The sequence below is a fragment of the Sinohyriopsis cumingii genome, chromosome 10 (assembly GCF_028554795.1).
Source record: "Sinohyriopsis cumingii isolate HCF-2022 chromosome 10, ASM2855479v2, whole genome shotgun sequence".
Classification (NCBI taxonomy): Eukaryota; Metazoa; Mollusca; class Bivalvia; order Unionida; family Unionidae; genus Sinohyriopsis; species Sinohyriopsis cumingii.
In genome coordinates, this window is record NC_142970.1 from 2,487,645 (window position 1) to 2,509,587 (window position 21,943).

The following is a 21,943-nucleotide window of genomic DNA, read 5'->3' on the forward strand; positions in this document are numbered from 1 at the left end:
ATTTGATACCACTTGACAACACCCAGTGCACTTTAGTCAGTGTCCTGTTATTTTGATACCACTTGACAGCACTCAGTGATACCACTTGACAACACAATGAACACAGGACATTGTCATGTTACTTTGATACCACTTGACAGCACTCAGTGAACACAAGTCATTGTCATGTTATTTTGATACCACTTGACAGCACTCAGTGAACACAATACATTGTCATGTTATTTTGATACCACTTGACAGCACTCAGTGAACACAAGTCATTGTCATGTTTTTTTGATACCACTTGACAACACGCAATGAACACAATACATTGTCATGTTAATTTGATATCACTTGACAATACTCCGTGAACACAAGTCATTGTCATGTTATTTTGATACCACTTGACAACACTTATTGAACACAATACATTGTCATGTTACTTTGATACCATTTGACAACACTCGGTGAACACAGACATTGGCATGTTTTTTATACCACTTGACAGCACCCAGTGAACATTAGTGTCATGTTATTTTGATACCACTTGACAACACTTATTGAACACAATACATTGTCATGTTACTTTGATACCATTTGACAACACTCGGTGAACACAGACATTGGCATGTTACTGTGATAACATGCTGTATATTCTCTATATGATCAGCAAATGGCATCTTTCTTTGAGGAGATGAGTTAGGTTATGACTAAAAATGTTTTTTCATTGTTGACTGACATTGACACCTCAAAAAGCATACCTAACTTGATACTGTGGTTAATTGTGTAGCATATTCATTCAACTTAACACTCTTGACTGGTCCCCTATACCATTAAATCTACATGATTTAAGTTGAAGATCAGTCTATTTTCAAACAATTCTTTTGCTTGAGAGAAGGTTGTTTATTGCAGTCCTTATTGCAACATTAAGTAAATTGATCCAAAAATCTTTTGATTACTTAAGAGACAGTTGTTTATTGCAGTCTTCAATGCAACATTAAATAAATTGAGAACGTTTTGATTACTTATTAAAGTCTTCATTGTAACATTAAGTAAATTTATTCCAAGGCCATTTAATTGATATTTCAAGGAATGTATAGATTATTCAGCATTGTTCACATTTAGTTTGGCACAGGTTTTGTTCATGGAAACTGAGTCATTGTTTTCTGAAAGTCACAGTGCTAATTTTAACATCTGCCCAAGAATAAATATAGGGATTAAGACAGCACTACAAAAAAATTACCATTCCTGTGTAAATATTGACAGCTGTAACAAAAAATTGCCATTTTTGAGTTGACAGCCCAAAAGAATAAATTGCCATTGCTGTGTAAATATTTACATCCCTAAGAAAAACCAGCCATTGCTGTGTAAATATTGACAAGACTAAACGAAAATCAAAAACTTTATTGAAATATTACCTGCATTTTGTTTGTCAGCATTGCTGATGGGGTTCAAATACTCTATAGAAATATTACCTGCAGTATGTTTGTCAGTATTGCTGATGGGGTTCAGATACTCTGTAGAAATATTACCTGCAGTATGTTTGTCAGTATTGCTGATGGGGTTCAAATACTCTATAGAAATATTACCTGCAGTATGTTTGTCAGTATTGCTGATGGGGTTCAAATACTCTATAGAAATATTACCTGCAGTATGTTTGTCAGTATTGCTGATGGGGTTCAAATACTCTATAGAAATATTACCTGCAGTATCTTTGTCAACATTACTCATGATCACAGCAGTAGTGAAATGTAGACATAAAAAAATTGTGAATGACTGTGTGACAGTGTTATATCAAAATTTGTGTTATAATGAAGTGTGTTATTGGAGGATTCTTCAATATTTTATACTTATGCATCTGAATTTCTTTAATTTGAGCAGGTAACTATAGTTTGACAAATGGCTTACTTAATGACCTAACTGCATGCTTTTTTAACCTTTCTGCTTGTTGTGTGATCACTTTTTAGCGAGCTGCAGAACTCTGGATGGAGACTCACCCAGTTCGTCACATATCAAGAAGTCAGTCGGTACAGGAAGTTGCTAATAGAGTAAGGCTGTTGTCATGGTTTTTACATAGTAATTTTACATAGTCTTAGGAATATTGGGTGTTGCAAATTGTTTTACATTAATTCTTCATTAGGCATTTGAAGTTTTTTGCAAAAATAACAAATCACTAACTTACGCACATGTTAAATATGAAAGCTTCTAATATTATTACTTGATTGAGATTGCTAGATAAGAGAAATCAAAGTGTTTAGCTCTACCTTTGTGAATTATATTTGAAAAAATTCAATGCCTACACAAATTGTATAATTCTCAGTATGAATTGGGTTATAAAGTTTTTATTTTCAATTCAAATATGAAATAGAAGAAAATTGACAGACAACAGATTTTTTTTCCAGGAAATTATTTACATTGTATACATTATGGTATTATATGCATCATAGGATATTTAATATACAATTATGTACTTTTGATTATCTCAGTATGTGTTTTTATGAACATAAGTAAATGTAATTTTGACCAGGAACAATAACTCAAAGGTCAGGGTCATTGATTTGAAGCAGAAATTTTTTTCTGCATAATAAATCTACAGTTATCAGGCTTTGTGGATTTCTTGCACCCGGACACCTTGGGTAAGAAAGAATCCTATTTATTTTGAGGGGTGAAAAGTTCAGAGGTCAAGGTCACTAGCTGAACAAGAAAACAACTTGAGTCCTCCATCATCAAAGGTTACCAGACTCTGTAGATTGTTTGCATTTGGGGCAAATAAAAACCCTATCTATTTCAAGTTTGATGGTGAAGGTCACTCTGATTATAAGAATAAAAAGGGATTCCTCACAATAGCTTTAGTTCTACATCACATACCATATTTGCTGGCCTATAAGATGATACTTTCTGACCAGAAAATCTTAGGTTCATCTTATACTCTGAATCGGTTTATATATGGATTATATCATCTAAATTGCTTTATCATATATTTTTGTGTGGAAAATAATTCTTCAAGAGTACGAAAAATAATGTGCAAAAATATTTCATATTGGGAAAGATATCGTGTATGGAAAAATATAGGATCCCACATTGAATATTTTAGACAATTACATGATCATGAGTATTAAAAATTAACATAGATCAGATGTAACTGCACTAAAGCAGCATGCACCAGGTATGTACGTTGTTTGTAATATATGTTGTTTAAATTTGATTATGTGCGCATTAGAATTTACAAGTTAGAAGATGAATAACCATGACAAAGACACATTCAATCACAATTTCTTCTTGTACCTAATGAACAGATAAAATGTATACCCCACTGAAAGAGAGCTAAAGACAGACAGACAGACAAATGTCTTCATGATTGTAAATCTGTATCGTTCACTTACCTGATGACTGATCTTATTCATGTACAAGTGCAGTGCCATATTCAGTTATCAATTAATACCGCTAGTTAAGCGGGGTTTAAATATTGTGAATATTTAAACCATGAAGGAGTATGGTATGTATTTTCATATTTTATATTCACTGTTTAATTTATTATTGTTTCCTCTTTGACAAAAGCTTCAGCAACACAGGAGCAATAAGGTGAAGAAAAAAAAACCCACAAAGAACTGAACTTGAACTCGAATTCAAACACTCTCACATATCAGACCATATTTTATTTTGATCACGGGGTGCAAGAAGAAAAATGCTAGGGATACATATGCATCCTTGTCTCTGTATCTCTCCTCTCCACACCAAAAAAAAACAAAATGGAAAAGGCATTTTAGTATTAATGATGCAATTCCCCTATTGCTGGTAATCTCAAATAGCATATAGTGATACTTTTACTATTTAAGAAAGTCATTATAATTTAATTCCACACAGTATCATGAGTTTTTTGATATATGTAACTCAATAAATTTTCAGGTCAGTGTCATTATATGTAGCTAAAAGTACATAATACATAATACTTTGTTTGAAGCAAATTAGGTACTGTTAGTTACATTTAATGACCTGACTGGAAAGGTTACAGAGTTACAGATAGGATAAAATTTGCAATGCTGTGTAAAACGAAGTGAAAAACACAGTCAGAGTTATGATCTGGCCTCGTCTTATACTCAGCATTGACTTATATATGGATAAAGGATGGAAAATTTGCTGAATAGACTTCTACTCCACATCAACTTATAGGCTGGCAAATACGGTACATAGGCTTACATCTGGGGTCAAGGTCAGTGACTGAAAAAACAAAAGTAGTTTCTGCAAACAAATTTTAGTTATCTAAATAGAGGAATGTTAAGCACATGGTGGGAATATGAAGTGCCATGTACTTTTGTTTTATTGTTGGGCTTGTATTATATATGATTTCAAGGTAGTTTACTTCGTGGAACATCAAATGCATGATTCAAGTGTCTAAGGTTTGATTCCCACCAGGTCAGTTGCCTTACTTTGACCTTGGGAGTGGCACTTTGCCCCCATTTCCTTTTCACAGTAATGTGTTATAAGGGTGGTGAAAACCAACCAAAGCAATTCTTATACAAAGTCTCTGTATTTATTCAGATGTTGTTGTCTGATTTCTTTTTCACTAGCAGCCAATATTACTGTTTTTGGGCATGAAGGTCAAGTTAAGTACAAATCACGTGATGTAAAAATATTAACAGTTGATAAATATGATTTTCTGCTGATCAGGGCATCTGAACAGTGTTATATTGTAGTCATGTGATTGTAATATAGCAGATTGGAAAATTCATATATTTTACTGAATATTTCAAGCAAACATGAAATGACAACTTTGTTGGTAGGTAGTGTACTATATAAGACATACAGATTAAGACATATTAAACATATAGTGTCAGATTCTTGCAAAATGATTTGTTTGTTTGACATGAGCTATTACAATAATAATAATAACAATAATAATAATAATAACAATAATAATCTGTACTAATTGTAACTGAGTTGCACACAACACTTTTGAGCTCCTCAACTATTACAGATATTTAACTGTTTTCTTACCTTTTCTTAAAAAGCAAAATTATATTTAAAATTAATTGTTCAATTCAGCTTTAAAAAAATGTGCCTATTTGTTTGTTTGCCTTCTTAGACAATGATTGAGGAAATAATGAAGAATCAGAAGAGGAACAGTGCAGGTCCAACTGTTGCAGAATACAGGGATGAGATAAAGAAAAATCTGGTCACTGCCAGTAAGTTTCAGATTTTATGTACATATTTGCTGTTATCTTAAGATTTACTTTGCCTGAAAAGAGAATGCACCATTCCTAAAATCTTATTTGAACATTGATTTATTGAAAGTAAGAGAAAGTGTTACCTACTGCATGGAATTTGTCAGTTTTAGGACTAAGAGAATGTGTTATCTACTGCATGGAATTTGTCAATTTTAGGACTAAGAGAATGTATTATCCACTGCATGGAATTTGTCAATTTTAGGACTAAGAGAATGTGTTATCCACTGCATGGAATTTGTCAGTTTTAGGACTAAAAGAATGTGTTATCTACTGCATGGAATTTGTCAATTTTAGGACTAAGAGAATGTGTTATCTACTGCATAGAATTTGTCAGTTTTAGGATTAAGAGAATGTGTTATCCACTTCATGCAATTTGTCAATTTTAGGACTAAGAGAATGTGTTATCTACTGCATGGAATTTGTCAATTTTAGGACTAAGAGAAAGTGTTATCTACTGCATGGAATTGTCAATTTTAGGACTAAGAGAAAGTGTTATCTACTGCGTGGAATTTGTCAATTTTAGGACTAAGAGAATGTGTCATCTACTGCACGAAATTTGTCAGTTTTAATATTAAGAGAATGTGTTATCTACTGCATGGAATTTGTCAATTTTAGGACTAAAAGAATGTGTTATCTACTGCATGGAATTTGTCAATTTTAGGACTATGTTGTATGAATGAGCATCAAGCACTTCACATCATAAAAGTTGTAAGCAAACACACAAGTTTTACACATTTTCAAAGGAAGCAAAATTTGCCAAAATATTCACAAAATGTTGTATTAACAGCATTAACCATCACTTATGAGGAAAAATTTGAGGTCACAAATAAGTTGAATTTTTTTTTGTGCACAGAATTTATTGAAATTAAAATAAAATTAAAATTAATAATATTATATTTACCAAAACTTCATGTCTGCTTTTAGGACTATAAGAAGAGTTTATTTGGTTGTTGTTGTTGTTGTTGTTTTTGTAGGGTTTAACGCTATTTTTCAGCACATGATAGGCTATACATGCGGCCAGTATTAATGGTGGAGGAAGAACCCTGGAAAACCCGGAAAGAACCACCAATCCATGAGAAGCTACTGGCAATCTTTCTCACATACCCACACTGGCCAAATCCAAGACTCTAACCCATGTAGCAGGTGAGATGGCAGTGATCCATAACGGAGAGTGCTTCAGACCCCTCAGCCATGCGGGGACCCAGTTTATTTGGTTTAAAAAATATATCACTTGTCTATCAGTTTTAAACATAAAATATGTAAATTGAAATTTACAGAAATAATTTAGTGAGGTCTCTGACTTTTTTACTCAGATTTATTTTTATTATAGTGAACTATAATATATTAGCAACTTGAGCATATTTATGAGATAAATATATTAGCAACTTTAGCATCTTCATGACATAAATATATTAGCAACTTGAGCATGTTCATGACATAGATATATTAGCAGCATGAGCATATTCATGACATAAATATATTAACAGCTTGAGCATATTCATGACATTATTAGCAACTTGAGCATATTCATGACATAAATATATTTGCAAATTGAAAATATTCATGACATAAATTTATTAGCAGCTTTAGCATATTCATGACATAAATATATTAGCAACTTGAGCATATTCATGACAAATATATTAGCAACTTGAACATATTCATGACATAAATATATTAGCAACTTGAGCATATTCATGACATAAATATATTTGCAACTTGAGCATATTCATGACAATATATTAGCAACTTGAGCATATTCATGACATAAATATATTAGCAACTTGAACATATTCATGACATAAATATATTTGCAACTTGAGCATATTCGTGACAATATATTAGCAACTTGAGCATATTCATGACATAAATATATTAGCAACTTGAACATATTCATGACATAAATATATTAGCAACTTGAGCATGTTCATGACAAATATATTAGCAGCTTAAGCATATTCATGACATTAATATATTAGCAAATTGAGCATGTTCATGACATAAATATATTAGCAACTTGAGCATGTTCATGACATAAATATATTAGCAGCTTGAGCATATTCATGACATAAATATATTTGCAACTTAAAAATATTCATGACATAAATACATTAGCAGCTTGAGCATATTCATGACATAAATATATTAGCAACTTGAGCATATTCATGACATAAATATATTTGCAACTTAAAAATATTCATGACATAAATACATTAGCAGCTTGAGCATATTCATGACATAAATATATTTGCAACTTGAGCATGTTCATGACATAAATATATTAGCAACGTGAGCATATTCATGACATAAATATATTAGCAACTTGAGCATATTCATGACATAAATATATTAGCAACTTCAGCTTCTCTACAAGACTGAAAGACAACCAACACATGTTGAAAAAAGACTAAGTTTGTTTGAGTGAAGTTCCAGTATATCATTATTTTTAGAACCGCATTGATTCTTGTGAAGATTCTTAAATTATTTTTTGTGAGATTAAGAAAATAACATGTAACAAAAATCAATTAAGTTCAGTAACTATTATTCATTATAGTTATTTTACTTAGATTTGGTATGATCTGCACTTTCACACTAAAACTTATGAGAAAAATAGTTGTTGCGCTAATCTCCCTGATTTGGGCCCAATCTCCCTGATTTGGTTCCAGAAAACTTAGCATGTATGGCTTTGTATTAAATTTGTGTGACTTCAGTACTTCTTCATAATCACAGCATGAAATGTTTGCAAAGTACTGATTGGAAATAGTGTTTTGACAAGTTTTTACAAACTGCAAAAAATATTTTAAAAAATCATGTGAATAGATTCTTTCATGATATTTGGGATAAAAGCATGTTTCTGAAAGCTTTATTTTATACAGTATGTTTATTTTGTACTGTATGTTTATTTTATTATTAACAACAATTTAGCTGAAAATGAAAAACAATAAATATTGTAAATGATTAAAACAATTTTAGTATTAATAAAGCTTCACAAAATTATAATTATTTAAATTAGTTCATTGACAAAATAAAATTTTTACAACTAATTCATTAATCTCATGTCATATATCTTGTTTTATATTTAAAGGTGTGAAAAATATTTGCATAAATTAAGTTTCCTTGCCGATATTGTGCAAATATTATGTCTATGAAATTTATAACACCTCAAAGTCTATTCTGTCAGATACCTTCGCATATAGGGTACCTGCTTATATGGGACTTAATTTAGTAAACTCCTGTTCTTTATTTCTGTTGTATATACAATGGACACATATCCACAAAGGACACAAATTCATGGTCCCCTGAGTCACCTTTATAGACGGGTTTTTCACTGTGCATCTCTGTTATTGTAATTTAGTCACAAAGGCAGCAGGGATGGAGGCAGGAAGTATTCCACTCGATGCTGAAATTGATTCAGAACTTATGCAGGCCTTAGCTAATCAGACACTGACTCCAGAAGACATTGAAATCATCAGAGATGAGAATGGGCGAAGCATCATCCGGTCCAGGACCCGAATGCATCAGGCAATGGGTGGAGTCAAGGAGGGTCACATTTACATGCCAGCTACCCAAGGTATGATGACAAGAGTGCTAAATGTGCAACATTACTTAAATAAATCATAATGATTCTGATCATTGGGGCATTATTTAAGTCAATTATAATGATTCTGATCACTGGGGCATTATTTAAGTAAATCATGATGTTTCTGATCACTGGGGCATTATTTAATTCAATTATAATGATTCTGATCACTGGGGCATTATTTAAGTAAATTATTGTTTCTGATCACTGGGGCATTATTTAATTCAATCATAATGATTCTGATCACTGGGGCGTTATTTAAGTAAATTATTGTTTCTGATCACTGGGGCATTATTTAAGTAAATCATGATGTTTCTGATCACTGGGGCATTATTTAAGTCAATTATAATGATTCTGATCACTGGGGCATTATTTAAGTAAATCATGATGTTTCTGATCATTGGGGCATTATTTAATTCAGTCATAATGATTCTGATCACTGGGGCATTATTTAAGTAAATCACGATGTTTCTGATCACTGGTGCATTATTTAAGTCAATTATAATGATTCTGATCACTGGGGCATTATTTAAATCAATTATAATGATTCTGATCATTGGGATGATTGTAACTGAATACAGATGAGGCACATGTTGGAATTTGACCCATGGGAACAACAATATGCAACCTTTTATACTATTTTTTTATATACTGAAGTAGTCTGAGAAAAGGAATGTTGACAAGTAATAACAGTTCCAATGTAATTTTTCATTATCTTTGATGATTTTAAATTGCATTTATTATTTGATTTGATTTTGTAGACCATATTCTACCCTTCTGTGTGTCCAGAATCTTACACTCTGACAATCATAATTAGAATGTGAGATAACTGGACAGTCTCCATGTTCCATGCGTTCTGCTTCATGGGTAATGAATTAACATGTTATATTATTCGTGCAAGCCCACAGACCAAGACACTTACTGAGACCACTCTTGCCTTTGTATGACCTCTCATTCATGGTTAGGTATCCTGTGCAATAGAGAAAACTAGATCAGATTTGGTTAGCTAATTCAGTATCCTATGCAAAAAGTAGACCAGATTTAGCTTGTTAATTCGGTATCATGTGCAGTAGAGAAAAAGGTATACTTTATTTAGTTAGGTAATTCCATATCATGTGAAGTAGGAAAAACTTAACTAGATTTAGTTACATAAGTCAGTATCCTTTTGCAGAAGAGAAAGCTGTAGACTAGTTTTAGTTTGGTAATTATGTTTCCTTTGAAGTATAAAAGACTCTTGACTAGTTTTAGTTAGGTAATTCTGTTTCCTTTGAAGAAGAAAAGACTGTAGACTAGTTTTAATTAGGTAATTCTGTTTTCTTTGAAGAAGAAAAGACTGTAGATAATTCTGTTTTTTTTGAAGAATAAAAGACTGTAGACTAGTTTTAGTTAGGTAATTCTGTATCCTGTGAAGTAGAAAAAACTGTAGACCAGTTTTAGTTAGGTAATTCTGTATCCTTTGAAGTAGAAAAGACTTGACTTGTTTTAGGTAATTCTGTATCCTTTGAAGAAGAAATGACTGTAGACTAGTTTTAGTTAGGTAATTCTGTGTCCTTCAAAGTAGAAAGGACTGTAGAGCAGTTTTAGTTAGGTAATTCTGTATCCTTTGTAGAAGAAAAGACTCTAGACTAGTTTTCATTAGGTAATTATTCTTCCTTTGAAGTAGAAAAGACTGTAGACTAGTTTTAGTTAGGTAATTCTGTTTCCTTTGAAGAAGAAATGACTGTAGACTAGTTTTAATTAGGTAATTATGTGTCCTTTGAAGTAGAAAAGACTGTAGACCAGTTGTAGTTAGGTAATTCTGTATCCTTTGTAGAAGAAAAGACTCTAGACTAGTTTTTGTTAGGTAATTCTGTATCCTGTGAAGTAGAAAAAACTGTAGACCAGTTTTAGTTAGGTAATTCTGTATCCTGTGAAGTAGAAAAAACTGTAGACCAGTTTTAGTTAGGTAATTCTGTATCCTTTGAAGTAGAAAAGACTTGACTTGTTTTAGGTAATTCTGTATCCTTTGAAGAAGAAATGACTGTAGACTAGTTTTAGTTAGGTAATTCTGTGTCCTTCAAAGTAGAAAGAACTGTAGAGCAGTTTTAGTTAAGTAATTCTGTATCCTTTGAAGAAGAAAAGATTCTAGACTAGTTTTAGTTAGGTAATTCTGTTTCCTTTGAAGAAGAAAAGACTGTAGAATAGTTTTAATTAGGTAATTGTGTGTCCTTTGAAGTAGAAAAGACTGTAGACCAGTTGTAGTTAGGTAATTCTATATCCTTTGAAGAAGAAAAGACTGTAAACCAGTTTTAGTTAGGTAATTGTGTGTCCTTTGAAGTAGAAAAGACTGTAGACCAGTTGTAGTTAGGTAATTCTATATCCTTTGAAGAAGAAAAGACTGTAAACCAGTTTTAGTTAGGTAATTCTGTATCCTTTGAAGTAGAAAAGACTGTTGGCTAGTTTTAGGTAATTATGTATCCTTTGAAGAAGAAAAGACTGTAGATCAGTGTTAGGTAATTCTGTATCCTTTGAAGTAGAAAAGACTGTTGGCTAGTTTTAGGTAATTATGTATCCTTTGAAGAAGAAAAGACTGTAGATCAGTGTTAGGTAATTCTGTATCCTTTGAAGTAGAAAAGACTGTTGACTTGTTTTAGGTAATTCTGTATCCTTTGAAGTAGAAAAGACTGTTGACTTGTTTTAGGTAATTCTGTATCCTTTGAAGTAGAAAAGACTTGACTTGTTTTAGGTATTCTGTATCCTTTGAAGTAGAAAAGACTGTTGACTTGTTTTAGGTAATTCTGTATCCTTTGAAGTAGAAAAGACTTGACTTGTTTTAGGTAATTCTGTATCCTTTGAAGTAGAAAAGACTGTTGACTTGTTTTAGGTAATTCTGTATCCTTTGAAGTAGAAAAGACTTGACTTGTTTTAGGTAATTCTGTATCCTTTGAAGTAGAAAAGACTTGACTTGTTTTAGGTAATTCTGTATCCTTTGAAGTAGAAAAGACTTGACTTGTTTTAGGTAATTATGTATCCTTTGAAGAAGAAATGACTGTAGACTAGTTTTAGTTAGGTAATTCTGTGTCCTTCAAAGTAGAAAGGACTGTAGAGCAGTTTTAGTTAGGTAATTCTGTATCCTTTGAAGAAGAAAAGACTAGACCAGTTTTAGTTAGGTAATTCTGTATCCTTTGAAGAAGAAAAGACTAGACCAGTTTTAGTTAGGTAATTCTGTTAGGTGCATGTTAATAGGTAGGTAATGTAATGGCATGCATGCAAGACATGGCACTTATGAAACTGGCATTAAACCCAGTTAAAATGAAATGTTTTTTGTTTCATGATTCATTTGTTTTCATTTGAAGTGTTATTTAATTCACAGCTTGAAAGTATTCTGTGCAATGGAGGAAACTTGACACAGTATTTTATCCTACAGTAGAGAGGACATATAAAATTGATTGGAACAATGATAAGGATTATATTGTATACTTACAAAGTTTATTCTATTTTTAATGCAGTGACATATATAAAATCATTTTTATAAATAAAGGAAAAGGAGAATAATTATATATATATATATATATATATATATATATATATATATATATATATATATATATATATATATATATATATATATATATATATATATATACATATATGTGTGTGTGTGTACTGTGACCCTAATGAACCTCATAAGACCATAGTAGTAATTTGCCTACCACTTTGTAATGTGTAATGGTGTAAAGATAAAAATCTCATGCACTTCATCTCAAATATATATGATGTAAAAATTTAAAAATTTCATACATATTCATGTTGCACTACACCTTTATTTCTGTCATTCTTTCTCATGTTACAGAATTTTGATGAATAACTGAAACCATTGATTTGATTTGTTTTCTTTTTTTCTGGAGACCCTGAAGCTATGTAATATAAAACAATTATCAATCTCACTGAAGTGTTGACAGAAAATGTATCAAATTGATATCCTTGGTCTGTGCATTTAGAAAACCATGCTATACAGTTGCACAGGTCACTCACATACTGTGTGCTGTAACAAAACCATGTTATTACATTTTGCACAAGTGTTACGAGTCTATGCTTTTAAAATAAGTAACGGAAAATGTGGAAGACAACAAGCTTTGTAAAATTTAATAAATAATTTATTTCATTAGAACACGGAGTGAAGATGAGAAAAAAGAACTTATGGTATTGCGAATTAAATCCCAAGTTCTACTAATGTAAAGTCCTGAATAAAATTCAGTACAAGTCCCAAAGAGATCCAAAACTGAAGGCGATGACGTGTCTGTTATGGCTATTAAAGTGTTGATGTGTCAACAGTCTTTTCTTGAATCACAGAAATATAATTCCAGGTTTGAATTCAGTATAAATTCCAGTGAATGTCTTAATCCAAGAATTTTATCACAGCACTTATGTATTTCCAGAGAAAATAATCACTTGAATTCAGTAATTTGAAGAAATTAAAATTCAGCCCAAACTGGTCACAACACATAATACAACTTAAAAGTGCTAGATGTTAAAGCACAAATGGTAAAATCCTCAGTCACAAGATTATATAGTTCTCTACTTGACCTCAGATCACAATTAGCATTTTCTATATAAAAATTACCTAATGGAAAATAACCTTTTAGAATGATCTAATGAGTCTTGTTTATTTACAACACAATAACCTGTAAAATTCACTTAGGAATCGCCAAAACCCTGACACAAATCAATGTATTTAATCCATCTTGTTTAACTGAATAAAAATCCTGATATTAAGTTCATACACATAGAGAATAATGAAGCTATTATTTTGTTGTTTACATAAATGAAATAAAAACAATTTTTTAAAAAAAGTCAATCAGGTCAAGCAGAAATGAACTCATTTTTGGACAAGGTCAAGTCCAGCATACAATGTTACATTACAATAACATGTAATGTGATAATAATAAAAAATTAAACTAATAAGCAAACAATTATACATAGGACAAGTCCCTCACATTTGTATACAGTACACAGCCATTCTACCTAGTCTCTGTTTGATAAATTCCTATATTCAGATTAGTCATCAATACAATTTTTATTGAATTGTTAATAAAGAAAGAATTTCTCATGCCCAGTCTATACACAAAATGGCTTTTTTCACTGTGGATATTTTTATTTCTTTACTATACACTGTTGCAAGATCTGGCTATTACAAATGTTTAAATTGTTTGCATGGCATGTTTTTTTTATATATAAAATGATTAAAAAATACATAAACTGTCCATTTTCGGATGATTCTGGCAAGATTTTGGCAAGAGACAGTGCCAAACTAAATATAAGTGAAACATTTTAAATGAAAATCAAAATAGATATCAGAGGTTTCATACATCGTTGAAATATACACACCATTTAAACAGTAATGCAAAACAAAAATAAAGTTTAGATATTATCATCATGCGGATGCACAGTTAACGATATTTGTTGGCAATAAGCTTGATAGGGACATGTCAGCCATATCTAGAATGTGTCAGCCATATCTAGAATGAAGGATGACACAGTTGACTTTTTCCTTTGTTAAAAGTATTCTGAATGAAAATTAAATATTCAAGGAAGAGAGAGGGACCTCTTTGATCTGTTTTATGTGGATGTGGTAAGGGACAATAATCAGCTCTTATCCTTTCAGCAAATTTATATCCAGCAACATTTTTATTCCAATAATAAGCCCAATTTCTACTTATAGAAAAGGTTTACAGGGTGGACCTTTGAAGCTTATTATACAAGGTGGGACTACTGGGCTCATTGTAGAAGCAAATACTGTGATTTGAACAATGAACTATTTCTTTCTAAAGCTAACGCTGATCAGAGGAAGATTTCAATCCCTGCTGACCGGGCTTCCATAATGGATGTTGGAGAACCAGATGTTATCCACTATGGAGAGAGACCCATACATGAAACTGCCTCAGAGATTGCTTTATCTGAGAAATCTCCTTCAGAAAGACATCCCTCACCTCGGACAGTGTCTGACAAGGTTTCAGAGAAGGCACAGTCTCTCAAAGGAAAATCTCCAGCCCAGTCCTTGAAGGGACAATCACAAGCAGTATCGGGCTCAGTGCAAGGAGATGTAAGTTCCAGAATTTCTGGGACCACAAAATCTCAAGTCTCATTCAAAGGAGTTGAGTCATCAGGAGATGATTTGGCAAAGGCATTGGCAGATATGGAGGTATGGCTTTCGAATCAAAATCATTAATCCAAAACTCTTGTGACCAGCACACACACACACACACGCACGCACGCACGCACGCACGCACGCACGCACGCACGCACGCACACACACACACGCATGCACACATGCACACACACACACACACACACACTTACTTGTGATTTGTTGTGATTTGTCTAATTTTTTTGAAAAGCCATGCATGTTCAGCATTGATCAAAACCTAAAGCCCAGTGTCTCAGACTTTACATTTTCAGGCAAGTAAAATTGTCCAAGGTGCTAATCCTGGACAAGTGCTTTTTTTCCATTTTAAAACAAGTTGGGCAAGTTGATTTGTACTTTAATCATTTATCTGCCTTTATGTGGCCATTCAAGCCAACTGGGTATACTGAATTCATGACATCTTTATGTGGCCATTCATGCCAACTGGGCATACTGAATTCATGACTTTAACTTTATGTGGCCATTCATGCCAACTGGGCATCCTGAATTCATGATGCCTTTATGTGGCCATTCATGCCAACTGGGCATACTGAATTCTTTACATTTTTATGTGGCTATTCATGCCAACTGGGCATGCTGAATTTATGACTTTACCTTTATGTGGCCATTCATGCTAACTGCGCATACTGAATTCATGACTTTACCTTTAAGTGGCCATTCATGCCAACTGGGCATACTAAATTCATGACTTTACCTTTATGTGGCCATTCATGCCAACTGGACATACTGAATTCTTGACATCTTTATGTGGCCATTCATGCCAACTGGGCATACTGAATTCATGACTTAACCTTCATTTATTCATTTGCATCTCTGATACAAAAGTAAATAGTTCTTAATAACTGTTGTATATGCATGGGTTCTATTGCTGCTGGACTATGTGACTAAGCAACAAAATTTTCAGCCAATCAAAACACTTCCTATGAAACAAATCCTTTATGGTCAATTAGCAGTATCTTGTTATATTATATTTATGCAATCCAAATATTCATGAGCAGATCAACCATTGATTTAACCCCATCAAGTCAAAGCAGTGTAATTATTCAAGGTTGTCTTATCAACATAATTGGCAGATCAACCATTGATTTAACCCCATCAAGTCAAAGCAATGTAATTTGTCAAGGTTGTCTTATCAACATAATTGGCAGATCAACCGTTGATTTAACCCCATCAAGTCAAAGCAGTGTAATTATTCAAGGTTGTCTTATCAACATAATTGGCAGATCAACCATTGATTTAACCCCATCAAGTCAAAGCAGTGTAATTATTCAAGGTTGTCTTATCAACATAATTGGCAGATCAACCATTGATTTAACCCCATCAGGTCAAAGCAATGTAATTATTCAAGGTTGTCTTATCAACATAATTGGCAGATCAACCGTTGATTTAACCCCATCAAGTCAAAGCAGTGTAATTATTCAAGGTTGTCTTATCAACATAATTGGCAGATCAACCATTGATTTAACCCCATCAAGTCAAAGCAATGTAATTTGTCAAGGTTGTCTTATCGACATAATTGTCCATTTCCTGTATTAACTGATTAAATGACAGTCATGCATCATTAAGATTTTTAAATAATTATCTAGAGATATTGTATTTTGAAGTGAAACCATTACACAAAAGGAGTGGTCTGTGCGTGCATTTAGTGGATTTAGTTGTCAGATTATGTATTATTATCAATTTTGGATAAAATGAGTTTGCTTAATATTTATTTTGAATTTCATTGACTCCGAAAGATAGATGCAAACGATATCCCAAACTGGCACAGGTTGGAAGTTCAGCAAGTATATTTGTCAATGGACAAGTTCAGGATTTAATCAAACAAGCCTCATAACAATTATGGACCTCATAAAACATGTGCAGCATGGTATATGCATGGCACCCAATGTCTGATTTATGTTATGATTTTTCTCCACAAATCCATAGAATCACCATAATATTTTCACTGATCCTCATAAAATCCAGGGTCAGTCTGAGAAAGATTTTAAAACAAACAGTAAATGAAGTACCATGTATACTTCTGAACCACTCTGAATACTTGCTGCATAAGTGTACAACATCACACTTTTCTCTGAATACTTGCTGCATAAGTGTACAACATCACACACTTTTCTTTGAATACTTGCTGCATTTGTTTCCCAGAATTGAAAGTGCTTTCACATTCTCTTCTCTTGATAATATTTACAATTGGGATTTTCCTTGTCAGCATTTAAGTTTGGATGTTTAGATGGTGGCTGCTCTCCTTGCAGAAACTTAACATATTTCTGATTGTCACTCACAATGTAGTGAATATTGATCAATACAGATATAAAAAGATATAACTTGTTATTTGGTATGATTCTGCATTCTTAACTTGTATGGTTAACATGACCTATTCCAACTGGCCATATTTTCTTGTCATCAGTATTTAGATTAGTGCATTGGGGCAGGGTACCATTCTAGTTTGACATGCATACTGATTGTATTTAGATTAGTGCAGTGGGGTAGGGTACCATTCTAGTTTGACGTGCATACTGATGGTATTTAGATTAGTGCATTTGGGCAGGGTACCATTCTAGTTTGACATGCATACTGATTGTATTTAGATTAGTGCATTGGGGTAGGGTACCATTCTAGTTTGACATGCATACTGATTGTATTTAGATTACCGGGTAGTGCATTGGGTCAGGGTACCATTCTAGTTTGGCATGCATACTGATTGTATTTAGATTACCGGGTAGTGCATTGGGGCAGGATACCAGACTAGTTTGACATGCATACTGATTGTATTTAGATTACCGGATAGTGCATTGGGGCAGGGTGCCAGGCTAGTTTGACATGCATACTGATTGTATTTAGATTAGTGCATTGGGGCAGGGTACCAGACTAGTTTGACATGCATACTGACTGTATTTAGATTAGTGCATTTGGGCAGGGTACCATTCTAGTTTGACATGCATACTGATTGTATTTAGATTAGTGCACTGGGGTACCAGACTAGTTTAACATGCATACTGATTGTATTTAGATTAGTACATTGGGGCAGGGTGCCATTCTAGTTTGACATGCATACTGATTGTATTTAGATTAGTGCACTGGGGTACGAGACTAGTTGGACATGCATACTGATTGTATTTAGATTTGTGCATTGGGGTAGGGTACCATACTAGTTTGACATGCATACTGACGGTATTTAGATTAGTGCATTGGGGCAGGGTACCAGGCTAGTTTGACATGTGTACTGACTGTATTTAGATTAGTACATTGGGGCAGGGTACCATTCTAGTTTGACATGCATACTGATTGTATTTAGATTAGTGCATTGAGGTAGGGTACCATTCTAGTTTGACATGCATACTGGTTGTATTTAAATTAGTGCATTTGGGGCAGGGTACCATTCTAGTTTGACATGCATACTGATTGTATTTAGATTAGTGCATTGGGGCAGGGTACCATTCTAGTTTGACATGCATACTGATTGTATTTAGATTAGTGCATTGGGGCAGGGTACCATTCTAGTTTGACATGCATACTGATTGTATTTAGATTTGTGCATTGGGGTAGGGTACCACGTTAGTTTGACATGCATACTGAGTGTATTTAGATTTGTGCATTGGGGTAGGGTACCATACTAGTTTGTCATGCATACTGACTGTATTTAGATTAGTGCATTGGGGCAGGGTACCAGGCTAGTTTGACACGTGTACTGACTGTATTTAGATTAGTGCATTGGGACAGGGTACCATTCTAGTTTGACATGCATACTGATGGTATTTAGATTAGTGCATTGGGGCAGGGTACCAGACTAGTTTGACATGCATACTGATTGTATTTAGATTAGTGCATTGGGGTACCAGGCTAGTTTGACATGCATGCTGATTGTATTTAGATTAGTGCATTGGGGCAGGGTACCAGACTAGTTTGACATGCATACTGATTGTATTTAGATTAGTGCATTGGGGTACCAGGCTAGTTTGACATGCATACTGATTGTATTTAGATTAGTGCATTGGGGCAGGGTACCAGACTAGTTTGACATGCATACTGATTGTGTTTAGATTAGTGCATTGGGGCAGGATACCAGACTAGTTTGACATGCATACTGATAGTGCATCGGGGCAGGGTATTAGACTAGTTTGACATGCGTACTGACTCTATTTAGATTAGTGCATTAGGGCAGGGTACCAGACTAGTTTGACATGTGTACTGACTGTATTTAGATTAGTGCATTGGGGTAGGGTATCAGACTAGTTTGACATGCGTACTGACTGTGTTTAGATTTGTGCATTGGGGCAGGGTACCAGGCTAGATTGACATGCGTACTGACTGTATTTAGATTTGTGCATTGGGGCAGGGTACCAGGCTAGTTTGACATGCATACTGATTGTATTTAGATTAGTCCATTGGGGTACCAGGCTAGTTTGACATGCATACTGATTGTATTTAGATTAGTGCATTGGGGCAGGGTACCAGACTAGTTTGACATGCATACTGATTGTATTTAGGTTAGTGCATTGGGGTACCATTCTAGTTTGACATGCATACTGATTGTATTTAGATTAGTGCATTGGGGCAGGATACCAGACTAGTTTGACATGCACACTGATTGTATTTAGATTAGTGCATCGGGGCAGGGTATTAGACTAGTTTGACATGCGTACTGACTCTATTTAGATTAGTGCATTGGGGCAGGGTACCAGACTAGTTTGACATGCGTACTGACTGTATTTAGATTAGTGCATTGGGGTAGGGTATCAGACGAGTTTGACATGCGTACTGACTGTATTTAGATTTGTGCATTGGGGCAGGGTACCAGGCTAGATTGACATGCGTAATGACTGTATTTAGATTTGTGCATTGGGGCAGGGTACCAGGCTAGTTTGACATGCGTACTGACTGTATTTAGATTAGTGTATTGGGGCAGGGTACCAGACTAGTTTGACATGCATACTGATTGTATTTAGATTAGTGCATTGGGGCAGGGTACCAGGCTAGATTGACATGCATACTGATTGTATTTAGATTAGTGCATTGGGGCAGGATACCAGACTAGTTTGACATGCGTACTGACCGTATTTAGATTTGTGCATTGGGGCAGGGTACCAGACTAGACTGACATGCATACTGACTGTATTTAGATTAGTGCATTGGGGCAGGGTACCAGAGTAGTTTGACATGCATACTGATTGTATTTAGATTAGTGCATTGGGGCAGGATACCAGACTAATTTGACATGCGTACTGACCGTATTTAGATTTGTGCATTGGGGCAGGGTACCAGGCTAGATTGACATGCGTACTGACTGTATTTAGATTAGTGCATTGGGGCAGGGTACCAGGCTAGTTTGAAAAATGTATACTGACTGGACAATCAGCATCCTTATTTACTGGATGCATGTATGAACACACATGACCATTTCCACCACAGGTATTTAATGTACTTTGTCAAGTAAAGGGACATGCAGGTACTCTATTAGCACAATAAAAACCTGTTGGATTATCAAATTAGCATTATCTTTGAGCCTGCTCCTCTTAATATGTATTACGATAAATAAAACTGAAATAAAATTAAAATGAAGAAACACTGTTGAGTCACAATGTGAGAAATTCTTGATTTCTTCAGGCTGCTGGCTCTCTAAATAAGGAAGGTGCAGCAAGCTTAAAAAGTAGCAAGAGTGGTGCTTCACTTAAGTCAAGTGAGGAAAAAAGCAAAGTGTCTGACAAGAGCAGCAAGAAAGAGGAAAAGAAAGAGGAGTTTGTTGTTGGTAAGGACAGCACCACATTGTCTTATATGTTTTTCTTTCTTTTGTTGCATAAAATTAAATATATAAGGAGAGAAATTGTTTGACAAAGTGGCTTACAGATATACAAAATAGTAGTCTTATACAAATGAACTCACTGACCTTTCAGTAGAAGTTTTCGTGAAATTCTAGACCACTTGAAAAGCAGATATTGCTTTGAATGCTGAGTCTGGAAGATGCTTGCTTTTTTGAGGGGTATTATTGGAAATGCCTGCCTAACATGATTTAGTATACTTGAAAGAGAACTATAAATGTACAGTCCCTTTTGCAATTGGTTGATCATGACAAAGAACTGTAATCATGTTCAAGCAGTGAAGAAATGACAGCAGACGCTATAAGACAAGTGACTGAATAAAACAAAACATGGTTTCCAACAAGTTATCTTATGATAGCTTTATTAAATTAGGCAGTACAGAGGTAGGGGAGAGAGTTAGCGTATGAAATAGAGATGAGGTAAAATAGACTAGCAGATGCTTTTATATACAATGTACAAATGGTAACAGATGATCGACATGTCAGATATTGACTTAAAATTTGACCAAAATACAACAGATAAAAAGCAAATGATGAGCATAGATGATCCAAGACCAAGTGTGATTAACACTGGTAATGAGACACAAGTGTGATTAACACTGATAATGGAACACAAGTGTGATTATCACTGACAATGGGATACACATGTGATTAACACTGACAATGGGGCACACATGTCATTATCAATGACAACAGGACACAGGTGTCATTATCACTGACAATGGGACACAGGTGAGATTACCACTGACAATGGGACATGTAATTATTACTGACAATGGGACATGTGATATTCACTGACAATGGGACACACATGTCATTATCATTGACAGTGGGACACAGGTGTCATTATCACTGACAATGGGACACAAGTATGATTACCACTGACAATGGGGCACATGTTTGATCACAAATGATGATTAAACACAAGTGTGGTTACCACTGACAGTTGGACACAAGTGTGATTGTCATAAACACTGGGACACAAGTGTGAATAAAATAGGACACAAATTTGTTTAATGGGAAATGTGGAAATTGAGATAAAGTAAGAATGTCTGCCAAGGGCATGGGTTTGCGTCCAGGTATGGAGTCTGATGAATCTTGTATTCTTGATGATGAGTGATGATGAATTTGATTACATATGCAATGAATTGTCACCCAGAATC

The 21,943-nt window shown here is 34.0% G+C and overlaps 1 protein-coding gene across 1 annotated transcript in view; it reads left to right on the forward strand.

Moving 5' to 3' along the window:
• LOC149789493 (uncharacterized) overlaps nucleotides 1-21,943 on the forward strand; it is a 328,072-nt gene that overhangs the window by 207,694 nt on the left and 98,435 nt on the right. Inside the window, exons 15-19 of the mRNA XM_089971520.1 lie at nucleotides 1,947-2,027; nucleotides 5,063-5,162; nucleotides 8,560-8,775; nucleotides 14,595-14,965; nucleotides 20,570-20,711. Of these exons, the coding sequence (XP_089827646.1) occupies nucleotides 1,947-2,027; nucleotides 5,063-5,162; nucleotides 8,560-8,775; nucleotides 14,595-14,965; nucleotides 20,570-20,711 (910 nt within the window). The remainder of the gene's footprint in view (nucleotides 1-1,946; nucleotides 2,028-5,062; nucleotides 5,163-8,559; nucleotides 8,776-14,594; nucleotides 14,966-20,569; nucleotides 20,712-21,943) is intronic.